The sequence below is a fragment of the Leptinotarsa decemlineata genome, unplaced genomic scaffold, assembly GCF_025532065.1.
Source record: "Leptinotarsa decemlineata unplaced genomic scaffold, Ldec_3_MD MMD2_tig00003192_RagTag_RagTag, whole genome shotgun sequence".
Taxonomy (NCBI): Eukaryota; Metazoa; Arthropoda; class Insecta; order Coleoptera; family Chrysomelidae; genus Leptinotarsa; species Leptinotarsa decemlineata.
Window position 1 is genome coordinate 3,222,914 of NW_027412582.1, and position 21,086 is coordinate 3,243,999.

The window sequence follows — 21,086 nt, forward strand, 5'->3', positions numbered from 1 at the left end:
CAAATTTCTACTTATGAAAAAGAGTTTAAGCAGATTTTACACTGGAATGCTTTTTTCCAGTATAAGTTTTTTCATGTGTTTTCAAACTAGCATTTCGAATAAATGAATTCAGGCAGATTTTAATTGAAATGGCTTTTCACCAGTATGGGTTCCAACATGCGATTAGCACTCTGAAAAAATGACTTCGAGCAGATTTTACATGGAAATGAATTTTTTCCAGTATGACAGTGTTGGCAAAAACCAAGGTTTTCGAAAAAAAACAGGTTTATTTGGTTAAAACTAGGTTTATTTGATACAAAGTGTTATAAGTCTAAATTAATAAATTATTTCATAAAATAATAATAATAAACAATGAAAAAATGATTAAGGCAACTTTTGTTTTTATTTACACACACAAAAAATTATTTTAACAAAAAAACATCTTCAAAAATAATAATATTCAAAATAACAAAGTTCGTAAATACAAAAATAGAATTTATCTTCATATGCGGCAGATGTATTATTTAAAACAACACCAGTTTGGAGGCTTATGCTGTACCCGATCTGTTTCGTAGTTTCAACTACATTAGTCCAAAGGAAGAAAAAATTCTTTCAAAGCAAACCAAAGACGCTTGGGCTGTGTGAAGTTGCTCAATAACATTAATGATGTTGGTATCAATTTCTTTTGTGACTTTTTCACCACTCAATGGGTGTCACTTTTGAAGCGACTGTTTCCAAAAAAATGTTTTTAAAAAGGTTCACTTTTTGCCTCAAACTTTATAATTATTGGCAAAAATGTCAATTACAGGATACTTTTCTTTTGCAAAGTACAGTGCTTTTGATGTCTCTTCCTGTGTTAAATCTAAGTAACGAGATTTTTCCCTTGGATCAAGCATATATGATGAAAAAATGTGTTTCTGTCATTGCCGTTTTATACCGACTTTTGAATTTATTTATACACTTTTCATTTCCAAAATTTCTGAAATTATTTTCAAGCTCCTTCCATACACGTACAGAATCACTGATTGTACATGTATTACTTTGTAATGTATCAAGTGCTACGGAAATGGGTTTTAGTAGTAAAAGTAAATCTTTTGCACTTTTTTTAATTCCTACATTCCCTTCTTTAGCCTGTATATCTTTGTCTATCGTCTGCCTATTTCCTTCACAAATTTTAATCAATGTTGGACAAGCTTTAATACAAGATTCCAGAATTCCATCGAACCTCAATGGGTGCAACAAATTTTAAAATTATAGATTTGCAGTAACATGCATTTGCAAAATGATTATTCCAAAAGAATTTACCGATACTAAGTACATGTTTAATAATATTGGAGGATTGGCAATCGTTAGCCAGAAGGTTTAAAATATGCGCAGAGGAGCCGTATGTAATAATATCAAGATATAACTGCTTCTCTGGCAAGAGACGCGTTTTCTTTACGTTAGCGGCATTATCTGTAAATACTGCTCGAACTTTTCATTTCAATTCGCTGTCACACTTCTCAATGCTATCATATGTAATTGACTCAAGATAATCTAAAGTATGAGCATAGCCTGACGTATCAAAAGTTTCCCATAAATAAACTTCACCAGACTTTGTGGTAACTGTAACGCACACTATGAGATCGTTATGGACATTCGACCAACCATCAAAACCTAAGCAAACAACTTCATTTTGTATAAACTCGCGAAATATTAGCATTTCTTCATCATAAATATGGTCAAGCAAGTGTCCGCTTATATCTCTTCAACTAGGTGGCTTGTAACCAGGTCGAAGTTCTTCTATGGGACGAATAAACTGTGGATGATCAACAACTCTAAATGGAGAATTTGTAGCAAATATATAACGTGCTATTTGCCTGTCTAGAGCCTCCTTTTGGTTTGTACTTGTTTTGATAAGAAAGGATTCTACAGAACTTCCAGTTTTACGCCTTTTTCGATTTTGAGCTACGAGTCGACATGATTGGGGGTTAGAAGAAGTACTTGGTCTGGATACCATTGCGTCTTTGTCTTCATCTCAGAGAAAGGAGAAGCCCCATCAGAAGTCATAGTTTCTTGGATATCTGAAGACTAAAATTAACTTTTTTTTACGAAACATACAAGTTCTTAATATGGCTAAAAAAAGAAAAAAATAAGCCATGAAAAAATGTCTCCTAGTTCCCCTTATACTTTTATAAAAATTTCTGCAATAGATTCGCAAATACACAATACACAAAAAGGGGGAGGGACAATAGAAAAAAATCAATATTCAACTATGAATTTATGTGGTATTAAAAAACAAAATCTGGGTTTTATTTCTTTTTGTCATGCTTCTGCTATCTTATTTCAAAAATGCAGGAATATCAAAATGTCTCATTGAAATTACGTCACAAGTCAAATTTTGAATAACTTTGACTTTTGTCAAAATTTGTACCAAGTGAAGAAATAGGCCAATATAAAAGCGAGATCATACAAATATTCGTGTACAAAAATGTAAAAAATTCATGTTAATTTAAGTGGAAGAGCAATTGAATGATGACTTGTCATCATGTAAATTAAACTTCGCCTTTTATCTTCATGTAATAAATGAACTGCACCTGATTGATTTGCTTTAAATGTATCAGAAGATAATAAAGACGATATTATTATTATTATTATCAATAATATTTAAATTCAGTGCAATTCAAGCATTCTCTTCTTACCTTCAATGTCATCATCATCATTCTTTCTAAGCAATTTTTATTTCTTGATACCTGACCCTCTACAGTTATTCTACATTTTTTACACTTAGCTCTTTCACCTTTTCTGCCGCTCATTTTAATACTACAATGAAATTCCATACTGAATCACGTCTTCGTCCACTTAAATCTAACATCTTCTCTTTTTTTCCAATTTAATAATCACTACACAAGCATTTCATTTGTAAAATAATTAGTAAGTGCCATAAAACTTACACTGGAATCACAGATCCGCCTAATCGCCGCTCACAGCGAACGATGCGACGGGGGAACCACCTTCTTGAATAATAAAATAATATAGACACCCAAAAGTGACCTCCATCAGGACCGGTCTTGGATTTTTTAAATTTTTGTTAAGATAACAAAATGAAGATAAATAATTCCAAAGTGAAATTCCAGTTGTTTTAATTATTAGAATAATTTGAAATATATTAATTTAAATATCAAATTTTTATTTGTAGTTTATCGAGCTGTAGTTTTCATTATTAGAATATCAACATAGAAAAGAAAACAATAAACAACCAGGTTTTTTTCTTTGAAAAACCCAGTAGGTTCAAACCATGGTTTCAAGCATGTTGGTTTAATCCTGCCAACCCTGAGTATGAGTTCTTTCATGTATTTTCAAACTACAATTATGAATGAAAGACTTCAAGCAGATTTTACACTGAAATGACTATTCACCAGTATGGATTCTTTCATGAGATTTCAAATGAGCACTCTGAAAAAATGACTTGGAGCAGATTCTACACTGAAATGATTTTTTTCCAGTATGAGTTCTTTCATGTATTTTCAAACTACAATTATGAATGAAAGACTTCAAGCAGATTTTACACTGAAACGGCTTTTCACCAGTATGGATTCTTTCATGAGATTTCAAATGAGCACTCTGAAAAAATGACTTCGAGCAGATTTTACACTGAAATGATTTTTTTCCAGTATGAGTTCTTTCATGTATTTTCAAACTACAATTATGAATGAAAGACTTCAAGCAGATTTTACACTGAAATGGCTTTTCACCAGTATGGATTCTTTCATGAGATTTCAAATGAGCACTCTGAAAAAATGACTTCGAGCAGATTTTACACTGAAAAGGTTTTTTTTCAGTATGAGTTTCTTCATGTCTTTTCAAACTACTACTTAGAGTGAATGACTTCAAGCAGATTTTACACTGAAATGATTTAATTCCGTTATGAGTTCTTTCATGTGTTTTCAAATGACTATTTTGAACAAATGATTTAAGGCAGATTTTACACTGAAATGGCTTTTCACCGGTATGGGTTCTTTCATGTGATTTCAAAGTACTATTTTGAATAAATGACTTCAAGCAGATTTTACACTGAAATGGCTTTTCACCAGTATGGGTTCTTTCATGCAATTTCAAATTAGTACTCTGAGAAAACAACTTCGAGCAGATTTTACACTGAAATGATTTAATTCCAGTATGAGTTCCTTCGTGTGATTTTAAATTACTACTTTGAATAAATGACTTGAGACAGATCTTGCACTGAAATGGTTTTTCACCAGTATGAATTTTTTCGTGGGCTTTCAAATTACTTCTTCCAAATGACTTAAGGCATATTTTACATTGGAATGATTTCTCCCCTGTATGAGATTTTTCATGTATTTTCAAATGACTTTTCAAAATGAATGATTTTGAGCATATTTTGCACTGGAATGGTTTCACAATATGATCGTTTGCAGTGCCAAACTCCTTTTGACATAACGCTGATGACTTCTTTTCATTGAAGCTCTCTTCTTTCTTCTCGATGACTGTTTCATTCTCTATTTTAACAAAAACGTTTCCAGAATCTGTAAAAAAATTACAAATTTATAAAAAATTATTTGTTTGAAAATAATATTCATATTTCACTCATTTACTGTCGATTTTACCCCCCAAGAGTAAACCTCTTGGGGTTCTACTTTTGGAATAGTTTGTGAAACAAAGTTATTGAATGTTCTGTAATGTGTCTGGAACTGACCATAACCATAAATAAAGATTCCAATATATAATTAAACAAACTATTTCAATCCAAACCAATTAAACAGAGTAATAATAAATCAACGTATATTTATTCGTATTCAAGGGGAAATTAATTATTACTACTGGGAAGAAATGTAATTTATGATGGTTCTGGCATTGAATCTGGTCATTATTACGCCTTGGCCAAAGACGAAACAAACTGGTTTAAGTTTGACGATAGTCAAGTCACCAAGTGTTCAGGCGATGTATTGAATTTATTGAAGCCTCTGGAGACACGCACATTTTGTATTATGAAAGAGAGAGAGGACATTGGCAGATCAAGATCTTGAGATGAAATAGTGCTGCAGGTTTTCCTGCAGCTGAAAAAGCGCCAGTTAATTTTTGTCGTTGTTTTATATAAGTGCAGGGCGTATATCTCGACATCACCAAGTGAACGACATATTGAAACGAGCTATGTTGTCAGCGGATGTTCCTGCAATTCTGGAACCCTTAGGTACCAATCGAGATGATGGTAAACGACCAGATGGCATGTCTCTCATACCATGGAAATACGGTAAACCTGTGGTATGGGACTTTACTTGCGTTGACACGGTCGCGGCTTCCCATCTAGTCGAAAGTTCCAAGTCTGCTGGAACTGCAGCATTGTCTGGCGAGAAATTAAAAAGGAAAAAATACCAAAATCTTGGAAACAACTATCTGTTTCATCCAGTAGCGGTTGAAACTTTTGGTGTTTATGGCCCGGAGTCTCTATTATTCGTTCATGAACTCTGAAGGCAACGAAAGATCACCGTTCTACCTCTTTTTTGATAGAAAGAATTAGTATTGCTATTCAACGTGGCAATGCTGCTTCAGTACTTGGAACTATTCCTCCTTCACATAATTTTGATGAAATCATGCATTGCCCTAATTTCAGTACGAACTGAAACCTCTTCGAAACAAGCCGAGATATGTGGATATTTATCAGTCTCCTATCAAGGTTAATTCACAAGTGATTGATCCAACTTCTTCTTTTTCAGTGCGGTCAGTGGACTCAGGTCATTCTTGGCCCCAAAAAATGAGTTGCATTCCTCGTAGAACTGGTACCATTTCAGTGGAAGCGCTTCTTGAAGCGAGAGCCGAATCGATCCCTCTACGAAACCCTTTTTCACTTGGGAGGATCGATCGCAGCTTGAGAAATGGTTCTTATGGAGATTCTGTGAAACGTGTTCTTCCTTACGAATCAGTAGAGAGTTGTCCTGAAAATCTAGAGAAGAAAATTGGATTGGATAATTTAGGAAACACTTGCTACATGAATAGCATTTTACAAGTATTATTCATGACGAAGAATTTCAAGACCGAAGTTTTAATGATGAACGAGAACGGGAATGTTTCCTGCTTATTCATCAAACTCAAACAACTGTTCATGCAGCTGCAGTTTCGTAAGAAGGTATCATCTTTCCCTCCAACCGATTTCCTGGAGTCTTTGAAGTCCACTAGATACTCGTTAGGACAACAAGAGGATTGTTCCAAATTCTTGGGGTTCTTGTTGAATACTCTTCGTGAGCAAAACAATAGCAAAATCAATACTCCCAGCCGCTCTGGACTGAATGATTCCGTACAACACATCTCGTCTTGTGTTTGTGAATTTTTTGCTGGAAAAATCCTCACTTGTTTACTTTGTGGTAAATGTTCAAGAAGTACTGAAAACTTATGTGAATTTCTGGAACTTCATCTAGCTTTTCCTAATACGAATAATTACCAGTCCGTGCAAAGCTTATTGTTTAATCATCTGAAAATGGAATTTTTAACAGGTGATGATCGACTGTATTGTCAAACATGCGCCAAACTAACTGACTGTTATGAGGAAACAAGTATAGCTGAGGCACCAATCAATCTAATAATAACACTGATGATTTTCAAACAAGACTCAACCTCTAACGGAAGCAAGAAACTCTTTGGAAGGTTCGAAATAGATGAACATTTCAACCTAGCAGACCACTGTTATAATATTCATGCAGTCATTGTTCACTGTGGTTCCGGCGTTGAATTTGGTCATTATTACGCCTTGGTCAAAGACGAAACGGACTGGTTTAAGTTTGACGATAGTCGTGTCACGAAGTGTTCTGGCGATGCATTGAATTTATTGGAGCCTCTAGAGACACCCTACATTTTGTTTTATGAGAGAGAGGACATTGTTAGATCAAGATCTTCAGATGATGTGGTGCTGCAGGTTTTTCCGGGTTTTCCTGCAGCTGAAAAAGCAAATGCGCCACTGGAATCAATGAAGTCGCCCCGGAGCGCCAATTAATTTTTATTGTTGTGTTTATTTTATTTCTATCGTTGTTTTAAAGAAATTAATTTCATGATTTGTATTATGGAAGTGTTATCCAATCAATAAAAAATAAAAGCCTGAATCTTTCAACTAAGTTAGAATCTTTTATATACAACTGGATGTACCATATACATCAATTTCAGAACTGGGCTCACCGAAACAGAACAATAGTTGTACCCTTCTCACAGGAATGCAGATTAGAGGAAGATACCTTCATGAATATTCTACTATTTTTCAATACAAAAAGTATAAATAACAAAAGGAATACGAGGTCTGTTAAAAAAATAGAATGAATGTTCAAATTTCGCAGGCTACGTACATTCGATTAGTGATTGTTTCAAGTTGGTACACTTGCCTCGAGACAGTTTAAACTGTTTAGCATGTTTAGTTTGTTGGTGAGACGCTTAAATATTGTACAGAAACTTTGCGAGGTTTGTTGAACCAAATAATATTTTCAAAAGCTGTTTTTCTATATTAGTTGGGAAAGGGATCAAATTTTTTATTGTACACGAACAAATTAGTTTCTTGCCAACGTTTCGGACTTCAATAAATCCATCGTCAGGGCGCAAACATTAGTTCATCAATGCTAAAAAAATGTTAAAAATATATATAACAGACAACAGACACTTAAAAAAATGTGTCTGTGTAGTTAGTCCTTATTTTCGTTTGTTTTCATAACTATGTTGTCCGTTATATATACTTTAAAAGTTTTTAAACATGGATAAACTAGTGTTTGAGCCCTGATGATGGATTTAATTGAGTCCGAAACGTTGGCAAAAACTAAGGCTAAATTGTACTTTATGGGATACCCACGGATTTTCGCGATTTTTTCTGGGGTGATACTCTATGATAGTAGGAATTCAGAACACTTTTTATTTTTAATCGGACTCAATTAGTTTTCGAGATATAACCTGTCAAAGTTTGTATGACTCACATTTTATTTATTTATTTAATTATTCATTCATTAACGGGTAACACCCAATTAAGCTTAAGAGATTTCACAACAAATTATATGTATACAACAAATAATTAAGTACATCTTAATTACTTGCTAAAAGTAAAACTGATTTATTGATAAAAAAAAATAACAGTGAGAAAATAAATTTACTGAATTGAAATATAAATTAAATAAATGTGTGATTAAGATAAGGAGAATTCAATCATTGAGGATGTTTATGTATACCGGGTGTCCCACATTTTATGTGACAGGCAATATCTGGTTTGTTGAAAGAGATACACAAAAATGTTTCATACAAAAGTTTCAGGAGTTCATGAGAGCTATATTTTGATATAATTTTTAAATATACAGGGTGTTTGGTGTAGGTGCTACAGACCAAAATTCCATTTTTTAAAATAGAACGCCCTGTAGATCATTACATATTCAGATCCTATGTTAAATTCTGATATCATTTCATGTTTGGTTTTTGAAATTCGGTTACGGCGTTGTTGAGTTATTGCACTTTTCCTTAAATATAAAGTTTCAAAAAAACTTATTTACTCGTACACGAATCCAGTCTATATCTTTTATTAAATTGAACTAGACTACTACTGAATACAAACCATTATTCTCACCTCTACGATACGATATCGATATCAGTTGAATATAATATTGAAATTCTTGAGAATGTGACTAACTTGAGGGTAATTGCTTTATATTGCACAATTTCATCAAGTAGACTATGCTTGCTGATGCCATAGTAACAAATGTTGTTGAATTGTATCTACTTGTCAGTTCGATTCAGTGATTCTTTGCAAAACAGTAACTGTGTTCTTTGTGCGAAAACTCCAGTATGCCTTTCGCGTTTAGTCCAAGTGATTGCATTGATATGTTATTAATTTTTGGGGAATGTCAGAAAAACTGCCGTCAAGCACAACGTATATACCAAGAACGTTTTCCAGACAGACCCATTCCGTCACAAATGACTTTTTCGAGAGTTGTAGAAAAATTGCGAACTGGGTCATTTCCTTCTACTATAAAGCATCTTCATCATACGAGATCTGTTAGAACTGAAGATTTAGAGATCAATGTGTTGGCTTATATTATTATTCATCCACATGTTTCTATCCGTACTCTTGCAGAAGAAGTCGGTGTGAGTAAATCTAATGTACAGAGAATTCTGAAAGAAAATAAATACCACCCATTCAAAATTCAGTTGGTACAAGGTTTGAAACCCACGGACTTTGAACGACGACTTGAATTCATTGCTTGTATTCAGGTAATATTACATGAAAGTCCTAACATATTCAGTCAAATTTTGTGGAGCGATGAATCGCGATTCCACAATAATGGAGTTGTGAATCGACATAACAGTCACTATTGGTCTCAAGAAAATCCCCACTGGGTCCGCGAAAGTAATTTTCAAACTACTTGGGGTGTTAATGTATGGTGTGGATTGTTCAATGGCCGCATCATAGGACCTTACTTTTTCAATGAAAATCTCAATGGATTGCAATATTTACATTTTCTAGAAAATGATTTGATCCAGTTGATGGAAGATATTCCCATAGCAGAACGACAAGGAATTTGGTGGCAACAAGATGATGCTCCTCCTCACAATTCACAGGTTGTTACTGAATATCTGGATAGAACGTACCCAAATAGATGGATTGGTAATAAATAAGGGTAATCTCGTTCCCCAGATTTATCACCGCTTGATTTTTTCCTATGGGGTTATTTAAAAGATATTGTTTTCACTACTCCCCCTTTGAATGTGGATGATCTGAAAATGAAAATTCGACTAGCGTGCAGTGATATTACGCCTGATATTATAAGAGCGACTTGTACGAGAGAAGTGATTCGACGTTTCGAAGCCTGTATAATATCTAATGGGCATCACTTTGAACAATTTTTATGACTTATTTCTAGGTACCTACCATTCTCATGAAATGATTTATCAAGTTATATTATTTACATTGTTATTAATTAAAGATTTGTTTTCGAATACACCTCTTTCAATTTCGCAATTGTTTCATATTCAAAATGATTCCTGACTGAATCCACAACTCAAAATTGAAACCATTACTTCGAACACCCAAAATGTTGACTAATTTTCATGTGATCTGATGCAGAGAGAATAATTGTATGAGATATTTTTAAAAATAATAGTCGTTCTCAAGACTTTACATTTTAAGCAATAACTCAACAACGCCGTAACCGAATTTCAAAAACCAAACATGAAATGATATCAGAATTTAACGTAGCATCTGAATATGTAATGATATACAGGGCGTCCTATTTTAAAAAATGGAATTTTGGTCTGTAGCACCTACACCAAACACCCTGTATATTTAAAAATTATATCAAAATATAGCTCTCATGAACTCCTAAAACTTTTGTATGAAACATTTTTGTGTATCTCCTTCAACAAACCAGCTATTGCCTGTCACATAAAATGTGGGACACCCGGTATATTTACTACCATTAATAATTTATTTCTGAGCGAGCGTAATGCAAACTTAAATTTTGTTTCGTTCAATGAAAAGAAGTCCAGATCGACTTTATTACCACCAATAGCAACTCTAGACAGGGGAGAATGTTTACCGTTGTTACAACAATGAAAATCTATTGCAAATGTTTCTGTATTCCTTGTACTTCTAGAAGGTACATGTAAGCCAATTTGTGCTAGCAATGCAGGGCAGTTAATAAGATAATTTAATAATTGCAATAAGAGTTTTAAGTCAGTTTCCTTATCTACGACTACTTAACTTCATTATATCTGCAACCCTACGAATATCATCTAATGAATGGTCCTTCAAGGGCATTTTCAACTTGAACGCCAGAAATTTAAGAAATTTGTTTTGTACCCGTTCAATGTTGAGTGCAGGACTTTCATAGGTGGGTGACCATATGGAACTGCAATAATCTAACTGATCTCACCAGGGTGAAATACAGCATTTTTATATACAGTACTCTCTCGCTAATCCGCCACCATAAAATCCGGACCATCGGCGGATTACTGGAAACGGCGGATTATAGTGTCTAGGAACAAAAAAATAAAAAACATATGTAGATATTTACTCATATGCAGATATATTTTGTATTAGTATGTAGGTTTACAAAAATGAATTGAAATTAGAAAATAAACTGACACGTAATTGATTACTCAGGTTTTGAAAAATACTGGTCTATTTTGGCCTGTTTTTTGCCATAATAAATCTTCGTAATTCCTTGATCACGCATTTTACGTAAATTTCTAACCATATCGTATGTCATTCCATTTTCCTGAGCCCATTTAATGCAAGTGTCAACACTTTCCAAAGCGTCCTCTGATTTGACAGTGCAATCTACATGTACCGACATTTCGTCTGATGAGCTATCAAAGGATGAGTCAAATGATTCATTTACAAGCTCATCTTCGGTTAAATGTGTCTCATATATTTCTGGGTTTTCTTCAAACCAATTTTCAACATCTTCACGTGTTAAACCTGCATTAGGATTTGTTGCAAACTGTATCAATTCCTGTAATGGAATTAGATCCTCTTCTTCCCAAGTGTCATCATCTTCACAAATTCTAGGCCACAATTTTTTCCATGATGATTTGATTGCTCTTTCTCCAACTTCGTCCCAGGCATCAGAAACTGTAAAAACTGCATTTTGATATTCAACATTTTCAGAGTTTCATTAATGTTTACCTCTCGACTTATGGCGTTAAGTAAAATCTTCTTTTTGTAATTGTTTTTCATCATTTGTATCACATTTTGATCCATTGGTTGGAGCAGAGGCGTACAATTAGCAGGAAGGAAAAGTGTTTTTATACAGCCGTCACTAGATGATAATTCGTCATTTGGGCCGTGTCCGGGAGCATTATCAGGCACAAGAAAAGCTTTCTGTGGTAGATTTAGCGACTTTAAAAATTTTTTCACCTCAAGCACGAAAACATGATGAAACCAGTCGTAAAACAAATCTTTGGTTACCCAGGCTTTATTTTGACTCATATAAACAACCGGGAGATTTATGTTCTTGAATGGCCTAAGGTTTTTAGATTTTCCAATAACTAAGAGTTTCAACTTATGACTGCCACTTGCATTTGAACAAGGCATAACGGTTATCCGCTCCTTGGATACTTTTCTGTCTGGAGCAGACGTTTCACTTCTGTGAACATACGTTTTATGTGGTAAAAGTCGCCAAAATAAGCCAGTTTCATCGGCATTGTAAACTTGATCCGCCGTCAAATTAAGCTCTTCAATTTTTTTCATAAAAACTTTAAGAAATGGTGATACAGCAGCCTCATTGCTGGACAATTTCTCTCCAGTTATGGACAGCAACCTGATTCCAAATCTTGCTTTAAATTTTGTAAGCCATCCTTCACTAGGTCTGAAATCATTTTTCTTATAAATTTTCTCATAGAACTGGAGTGTTTTCTGTCGCAACACTTCAGCAGTTATCGGTGTGTGACGTTGACGCTCTTGTAAAAACCACGAAAAAAGTGTTTCTTCCAACTGTGGATATTCACCAGTTCTCATCGTTTGACGTTTTCCTATTCCAGACTCGGCGTTAGTGACATAGTTTTCGATCTTATTTCTGTTCTTCCGAATATCGTAAACTGTTGACCGCCCAATATGAAACTGATTTGCTATGTCTGTAAAAGGCACACCACTATCCACTTTCTTTAAGATTTCCATCTTTTCCATTAAAGTTAAAGTTTCGTGCTTTCGTTTAGTAGATCGCGATTGTGGTGAAGAAGCCATTTTTTTGCTAATTAACAACAAGAAAGACGCGCGACCGTTCGTTTTTGTTCCTAGTGGCGGACTAACGAGTACATAGTTGTTTAAGACTAAACGGCGATGTATAGAACATTACAGAAAAAAAAGAGAGGGAGGTGATTGCGGCGGCGGATTACCGAACCAAACTCGTTCAATAACGGCGGATTACAGAGAGTCTATAGATTGGATCAACTTGCGAAAAAACGGCGGATTATAGTAGTTGTCGGATTATGGAGCGGCGGATTAGCGAGAGAGTACTGTATTCAATATTAGAGAAGTCCTTGGAAGTACGACAAATGAAGCCTAGCATTTTTGTTGCTTTGTTTATAATATAATTATAATGTAGGTGAAAGTACAGTTTTTTTATCCATCACTACTCCTAAATCAGTTACAAATTCGACATGTGTTAAAAGTTCTCCTGATATGTAGTAATCATAGTTTACAGGTGTAAGTACTCGATAGTACGTCATACATTTACATTTATTCACGTTGAGATTCATATCATTTAGTGAACACTAAATCTGTTTAAATCCGTCTGTAATACTAAGCAATCATCTGGTGTTTGAATTGTCTTAAACATGTTTCAATCAAAAAATAAGATGTCGGTATATTTTAAGTTCACTCTGATATCATTAATAAAAATGTTGAAAAGAAACGGCCCTAGATGGTTTCCTTGTGGTACACCTGATAAAACATTAATTACGTGAGATATGTATTCCTTGACTTTTACCTATTGAGATCTGTTACTAATATAGCTTATCAGCCATTCCAATAGTTTTCCACAAAATCGAATTGCTTTCAATTTCTCACATAAAATTGAATGGTTCACCGTGTCAAATGCTATGGAAAAGTCAGTATAAATGACTTTTTTTAGAGGCAATAAACGATTGCAATTCACATATTTTTTATTTAACAGAACTTTTTCCATATCATCGCACCTTTTTCTATCCCTTTTCAATCACTTATTGCCGAGTTTCTTGAAATTAGAATAAAATTCCATAATTTTTCAGGTGCACACATCGACATAACCTTATAGGTTAGGTGCATTTAAAAAAGCAGTTAAAACATTGCTTCTTTCTAAGGCCTACTATAGTATTGGCGAATTTCTCTTGGACCATCTCGACTGAATGGGTTCATGCACCTTTGGCATGACAGATTCAATTTTTATAACTAAAATTGTTTTAATTTTTGTAATTCTGACTTTTATTGTATAAATTTTTATTGTATTATTTTTATCTACTGATCTACAATTTTATCGTTTGATGTGATTTTTATGTGCTTAATACTGACCTATCCTATACGTTTGTCAACGTCTTCAAGGATGAATGAATAATATTATTATTATATTATTATTATTTATAGTTTTTTCAAATTATGAAGTAAAGTTAGACTGAGTTAGGTTAGGTCGGGTTAGGTTAGGTTGAGTTAGCATGTGACAAATTAAGGAATTTCAATCTAATTTCAAGATACTTGGCAATAAGTGAATGAAAAGGGATAGAAAAAAGTGCGATGATATGGAAAAAGATGTGTTGAATTGAAAATATGTGAATGGCAATCATTTATTGCTTAATAATAAAAAGTAAAATATGACATCATACAAACTTTGACAGGCTATATCTTGAAAACTAATTGAGTCCGAAAAAAAATGAAGTGTTCTGAATTCCTACCTTCAAGTAAGTAGTGTCATCACAGAAAAAATCGCAAAAATCCGTTAGTATCCCATAAAGTAAAATTTTCCCAAAACTAAATTGTTCACCTACGAAAAAATGTTTGATCCCTTTCCCAACTAATATAAACAGTATTTGGATTGTACTTGTATGTCTACAAGTGGTACAAGCTTTCCACAGGAGGCCGAAAAGATATGATTCTGAAGATTTTGTCAATTGAGACGGAATGAAAAGTATCAACTGTTAAAGGAAACAAAAACACAAAAATTAGGAGAATATTCATTCCAGTATGGATATCACAGCAACAAAAACTCAGCAATAAAACTGAAACCAACTGAACATATTGAATGATATTGGGAAATTACTGAATATAAAAAAACCTTTAGACTATAGTACGTGTGGTGAAGCAAAATATGGGTTTTGAATTCTGAGTGATATCTTCAACCTGAATATCAAGGAACTTACTTTGAGGACCTTCACTTATTTCTTCTAAACATTTTTCTGATTTGGGTTCATGGTAAACATCAATGACACATTCGCTTTTAATCTGATCCATATCAGCTTTTTCTTCAAAGTTATGGGTAATCATATCATATTTTCCAGATTCACTGACCATTTCCGTTTCACTTATTTCACATTTCATAATATTTCTTTCAAAAACCTCTTCATCCCCAACAGATTCAAGCTCTCTCTTTAAAAATATTCCACAATCCTTAATAGCCATTATCTTTGAATATAGCGGAACTGTTTTAAACGACGAATTCTTTATTTTTTATTCAACTTTGTCAACACTTTTTTGAAGAAAAGTAATTAATTCTACTTCTTCTTATTTTCTTGTGGTCCAACACAGCCAAAAATACTGTCTTTGTTAAAAAGTACCCTTGGATGGATGAACATAAAGATATTGTTTCCTGCATGTTTTGTTATTCATATACATATTTCATATGAATAATAAATCAGTGTCAATGTCAAACTCAAATGGAAGGAAAGAAAAAAAAACTTCGAGATTCAGTACAGACTGCCATAAGTACTTATGTTTTACTCCAAATCTGTCATTTTCTGCTCGATCATATACATTGAGCACAAGGTGTGTTTTGTTGGCACTCAGATTACAGATGAAGTAATTTTCGTCAAAAGTTATTCGTTATCTATGCTCGTTGTATTCAGATCGAACAGAGAGAGAGCAAATAACTTTTGGCATGAATGATATATTTGGAATATGATTGATGCCAACAAAACACATCTAGTACGGACACGCAGAATGGTCACATACTTTCTTTTATTGCTTTTTGAAAATTCCAACTTTGAAAGTTTCTGCAGATAGTATCGGTAACGAAAAAATTTGAAGTACCGTTCAAAACAAGGAATGAAATACAAATTGCTATCGCATCCGATGTCAATACATTTTTTTTTCTGAATTTTGAAGCAAGTCAAAAGCAAACGGGCAGATAAAATTATCTGTTGATAGATGATACATCGGTAGGCCGTTGAAAATTTTCAAACAAAATTTGAAGCAAAATTGCGTTGGGTTTAAATAGCAACTACTGACTTGACAGAAGAATCAACGTTTCAATGAACTGGGACAAAAATATTCCTATTACCAATCCTTCCTCAGATGATTTGATAAGGAACGAATCTACGAAATACACTCTTAATATAATTCATGTTGCTGCGTGACGCTATGATGAGTAATTTCAGCAGGTTGACTGTGTAAATAATCTTTTCCACATCAGTTTTGTTTTGTTGACACCCAGATTGAATTATTAAAATAGTTCTATAACTCACCGATGAATCCACCGATTGGTCCGTTGATTCCTCCCTGCTGATGGATTCATCCAATGGTCCAATTTTGGAACGTTTACGTCTTTTTATTAGACAGAACCATCGATCATAATTTTTATGTTGAATTCAAAAACTCGCATGTTCCCGTCAAAAGTCATACCATTATTCATTTGTTTTTTGGAAACTCTGACTTCAAAAGTCGAAACTTTGCCTTAACATTATACTTTCAAGATTTAAATCGTAATTTAAACTTCATTCTCGAAACTTCGACTTTGGTCTCGAAATTTTGACTTTATCCTTTAAATTTTAACTTTAAACTCGAAATTTTGACAATAATTATTACAACTTCAATCTCAAAATATGTGCCCATTCTGCGCGTCTGTTACAGATGTATTTTGTTGGCATCAATCATATTCCAAACCTATCATTTCCACCAAAAGTTATTCCCTCTCTCTATTAGATATAAATGCATCGAGCATAGATATAACGAATAACTTTTGGAGGAAATTACTTAATCTGAGTCCCAACAAAACAAACAAGGAGATTGCGGTTGCTGTATTTCTTGATATTGAAGGAGCATTTGACAATGCACTACCTAAATCTATAGGATTGTATCTGGCTAGGAAGGGTATAGAATCGTCCATAACTGGCTGGATCTATGGCATGCTAGTAAACAGAACTGCAACTACGACTCTTCAAGGCGAGGCTATCAGGTTCAGGGTCACCAGAGGCTGCCCTCAAGTTGGGGTAATATTCCCCCTTTTGTGGTGGCTCTTGATGGATAGTCTGCTTGATGCCCTCGATAGAAGAAACCTTGCCTTGTTATCCTGGCAAGGTCCACGTCGGGAAGTGTAGCTTGTAATATTCTCCAAAGCGCGTTGGACGTTGTTCACAGTTGGTGCCTGAGGGAGCAGATGTCTGTCAACCCCAGGAAACTGTGTTAATCCATTTCACCAAGAGAAGGAAATTGGACGATCTAACGCCACTTTCCCTCAATCGTGTGGTCATTCCATTTGGAACGAAGGTGAAATATCTTGGTATTGTCCTTGATAAAAGACTCACCTAGAATGCTCACTTAAAAAAAGTTTTATACAAAGCCAAACTGTCTCTATGGAGATGTCGAAGAATTTGTGGTAAAACTTGGGGTTTAGGTCCCAAACAAATCCATTGGATTTAGGTGATGATTGTCAGACCAATGATCACTTATAGTGCAATTGCTTGGTAGCCGAAGGCTTCACAGAAAACGGCCCAAGCGAAGCTCTCTAGCTAACAGAGACAGGCTTGTCTCGCTATCAGTGGTGCCATCAGTACCACACCGTCAGCGACTATGGAAATCCTTCTAGATCTACTTCCTCTCCACATTTTTCTGGAAAGAGATGCTAGATGGACTGCATATAGACTTGTGCACATTGGCAATTGCACAAATCAATTCAATGCAGAGTGCAACAGACTGTTGGTTGACATTGGAAGTCACATCATTCTGGAAATGACCTCTGACTTCATTCCTCCAACTGTCAACTACGAACTGCCTTATAAAGTACTATTCCCGAGTAGAGAGGACTGGATCCTTCGGGAGAAGGAAATATTAAGGGCAGATAGTTGTTGGTTCACAGATAGATCAAAAACACCTTCCGGTTCTGGTGCAGGTGTTTTCAGTCGCAGACCCAGGACAGAGTTATCTACCTGCCTAGGAACTCATGCGACTGTATTTCATGCGGAAATTTACGCTATTGAAATTGTGTGCGGAGAGATTGGATAAATCCAACCTCACTCACAAGTCAATAAAAATATTCTCGGACAGTCAAGCGGCTTTAGAAGCTCTTGGCTCCTATCGAGCAACGTCAAACTGCCAAAAAAGACTTTCCTCGATAGAAAGACTTAACAGATTGTCTTGATTCCTGGCCATACTGGCCTAGAAGGCAATGAAGCTGCGGACTCTCTTGCAAAGGAGGATGCTGCAAGCGGCTTCATTTGACCAGAATCTGTCGTTGGCATCGCTTTGGGCTTTGCCAAACAAACACTGAACACCTGGATGGCAAGAAGATTTATGGACTTCTGGCAGAATCTTCCAGGATTGGCTCACTCCAAGGCGTTTATTTGCCCTTCGAAGCTTGATTCCAAACAGTTGTTGGATTACAGTACGGATTGTCTACGATATCTAACAGGCCTTCTTACATGTCACTGTCATTTGAATCATCACATGCAGAGACTTGAACTGTCGGAAGACAGTGTGTGTCACCTCTGTCTGGAAAATGATGAAACTGCAGAGCATATCGTCGCCTGAGTGTAAAAACTGGGTAACTCATTTTGCACTGTTCTGAGTTATTGGCAAAAACACAATTCTGTTGGTTTTATAAATGATCTGGAAGCAACTGATTTCGAAGAAATGACTCAATTTTTTTGTAGGTTTTATTATTGCTTATAGAGTACACGAACAGGGACAAATAAATAATAAAAACAAAAACAATCTCATTTTTTTACGAAAAAACAAAAGTTACCCACTTGTTGCACTGGAAATTATATTTTGAACCTTAATGAAATTATGCCAATATATCAGAGATAACCAAAATATGTCTAGCATAAAGTTGATATTAAATCCGTTGGGCAGATGAATTTGGTTAAATCTCCAAAAAATAAACTGTAATCTTAATCTTCCTCTTCTGTTCTCATATGTGGCAGGTTGTAGTAAAAATCAAAATAGTCACGGCTTAATGCTGGTGGATTCATAGAAAACAACGACATTAAGTCATTGTATTTGACCTCAGTTATAGGATGACCTCAAGGATAGCAAGGCATCAAACTGGTCGTTTGCCGGCGTAAAACCTTTTTGTTACAATCCACTTGTATGAAACTATCCACTTCAAAAGTCTCATTACACTCATATTGATACACATTTTCTTTTTTACATCGGAACCAGTACAGTTTTTGAAATTGAACAGGCTTATTGTTAATATCTTTTTTTCTCATGGTTAACTGAGTATCAGCAAATGTCTTCCAATCAAAGAAATCTGTTCCTTGAATATCATGCACATTATAGGGCTCATCGCCCTTTTTTCTTGCACTTCTTGCGATAGTTTTCCAATCACCTGGCCAGAGAGCCTTCCCAACTCTCTTAAACTCGGTGCCAATGGCGGAGTGCATAGAGTCGCACTCCATCTCGCTGTGACCAGGCGTTAAAAATTGAAGATGAATGGATTTCAAGTTGGCAGTTGTTTGAACTGTATGCATACACATTGCAACAACATATTTATTGAGATTTTGACCCCAACAACGATCACTGAAACACCTGACTTCTTCTATGGAACTTGGAAGAGATTGAAAATACCGAAATAGATGGGTCGCTAGTTCACAACTCCCTCTACCTCCTTGACCTTCATGCCACATAAAACAGTCACCTTGTTTTGTAACCACATTATAAATCGTGAAATTATAGGTGGCTAATCGACGTTTATAAAATAACGCATTATTTGTGGGGTCAGAAGGACAAAGCAAAACTTGTTGCAAATCAAAATTGCAACTGATGATCTTGTTGTTACCAACAGCAGCGTCTTTGTCCAGTTGTTTTGCTTCTCGAGAATTATCCTTCAGTTTTTGGTATGCATGATAATTTTTCTTCGTGTCTGCTGTTGGATCAGCTTCGCTATTGAAGGCTCCACAAATCCGGCATTGGTCTTTTTTTGGTCTGTGAAAACCCAGATTGAAGTGTCTTTGAAACAATTTCGGTAGGTGGATAACTTTGCCGTTGACTTTCCATTTTCTTGACACCATTGAACGTACATCCTGTATATGGTGGCTAACGACGAGTCCAAGTATTTTCGTTCAATATCTGATCTGCAGTAATGGGATGGAACGCATGGAAAACTTTTAATGTGCAACATTATGTCTTGGGCTTTAGCAGGATTTAAGGTGCCACTCTTGCCCTTTCCACGTCCATCAGATCCTGCAATATTTTCGTTTGACCGCTTCTTTATAGCTATGTCAACAATGCCTTTCCGAATTCCTAGTGTGTTGAGGAACATAACTTTACAGACTTTTTTTCTGCTTCCATCAATCGGAAGAAAATAATTGATTGAGAAATTCCTCCTGAACTGGTGCTCGGTTGTTTTAGTTTTTTTCACATTATTCTTCTGGAGAAAAATCACTGACACTGTCATCACCAGCAACCGTTCGAAAAACTTCTACAGAGTTATTATTACCTCTTTCTGAACTTGACCCTCCTCTGTCCTTTTTTTGATGTATCACATCATGACTCGGTCCGGGAAGTGGAAGCTAATCGTTCCTCAGTTCATGTTGAAGACGAGCTGAGCCATGTTTCAGAGTGTGATCTCTCTTCTGTTTGTTTTCGACAGACACTTCTGGAAATTCTCTGTGAGTCGATTCTGATTCGGAAAAATTGTCTAGTTCCGACCTAAATTCATTGTGGTACAACCTAGTGCTCATAGACTCCGGCCCTATGATGTTTTCACCCAGACCTAAAAAAAAGTTAAAACGGTTAAGAATTCACATCAAATACACGAAAGTTGCAAAATTACTCAAATCTGAAATAACATGTAAAAAGTAGGTATCTCAACATAATTCCATAACCTAACTTCATGAAAACATTATGAAAACTGTTACTGTTTCAAATTTTAATACTTGCTTACCCTTTGCTTGGTTCATGGTCACCATACTCAGAATTTTGGACGCTCTGGATGTCATTATTACTCTAAGGAACGCGTTACCGGTCTAACCTACGAATGTCAATACCTGAACTGAAGAACTGCTATCTTGAGTTATCTACTTTTTGCTACTACTATAAACGATCTTCTGAGCGTTCTGAAAAAAATAAATGTCTTCAGTTCAGTTACCCATTTATGACATGACAACGAGCACGTATTTTATTTTATCTATTTTTTACTTTGACAAGCCGAATTTATTACAATAAATTCGGCTTGTTCTCGACTATA

General features: G+C 35.0%; 2 protein-coding genes across 3 annotated transcripts; both read right to left on the reverse strand.

The window, feature by feature from the left end:
• Positions 1-1,973: 1,973 nt before the first annotated feature.
• Positions 1,974-15,268, reverse strand: LOC141483158 (uncharacterized). Its single transcript, XM_074177603.1, has 2 exons — positions 14,824-15,268; positions 1,974-4,505 (listed from the first exon to the last, which is right to left on the reverse strand). Exons 1-2 carry the CDS (start codon positions 15,080-15,082, stop codon positions 3,370-3,372), a joined length of 1,395 nt encoding a protein of 464 aa, XP_074033704.1. The 5' UTR covers positions 15,083-15,268; the 3' UTR covers positions 1,974-3,369.
• Positions 15,269-18,552: 3,284 nt separating this feature from the next.
• Positions 18,553-20,951, reverse strand: LOC141483266 (uncharacterized). Of its 2 annotated transcripts, none has more exons than XM_074177754.1 (2): positions 20,784-20,951; positions 18,553-20,612 (listed from the first exon to the last, which is right to left on the reverse strand). In XM_074177754.1, exon 2 carries the CDS (start codon positions 19,906-19,908, stop codon positions 18,919-18,921), a length of 990 nt encoding a protein of 329 aa, XP_074033855.1. In that variant the 5' UTR covers positions 19,909-20,612; positions 20,784-20,951; the 3' UTR covers positions 18,553-18,918. The 2 variants fall into 2 exon arrangements, with proteins under 2 accessions (XP_074033855.1, XP_074033856.1); XM_074177755.1 differs by having other exon boundaries at positions 19,055-20,612.
• Positions 20,952-21,086: the final 135 nt, after the last annotated feature.

Bases quoted from the DNA above. Each gene is read 5' to 3' on its own strand.
- LOC141483158 (XM_074177603.1), bottom strand. From the start codon at position 15,082: ATGGCTATTAAGGATTGTGGAATATTTTTAAAGAGAGAGCTTGAATCT. The intron at 4,506-14,823 runs GTAAGTTCCTTG...ATTTTTTTACAG, and splicing joins AATAAGTGAAGGTCCTCAAA to ATTCTGGAAACGTTTTTGTT.
- LOC141483266 (XM_074177754.1), bottom strand. From the start codon at position 19,908: ATGGTGTCAAGAAAATGGAAAGTCAACGGCAAAGTTATCCACCTACCG.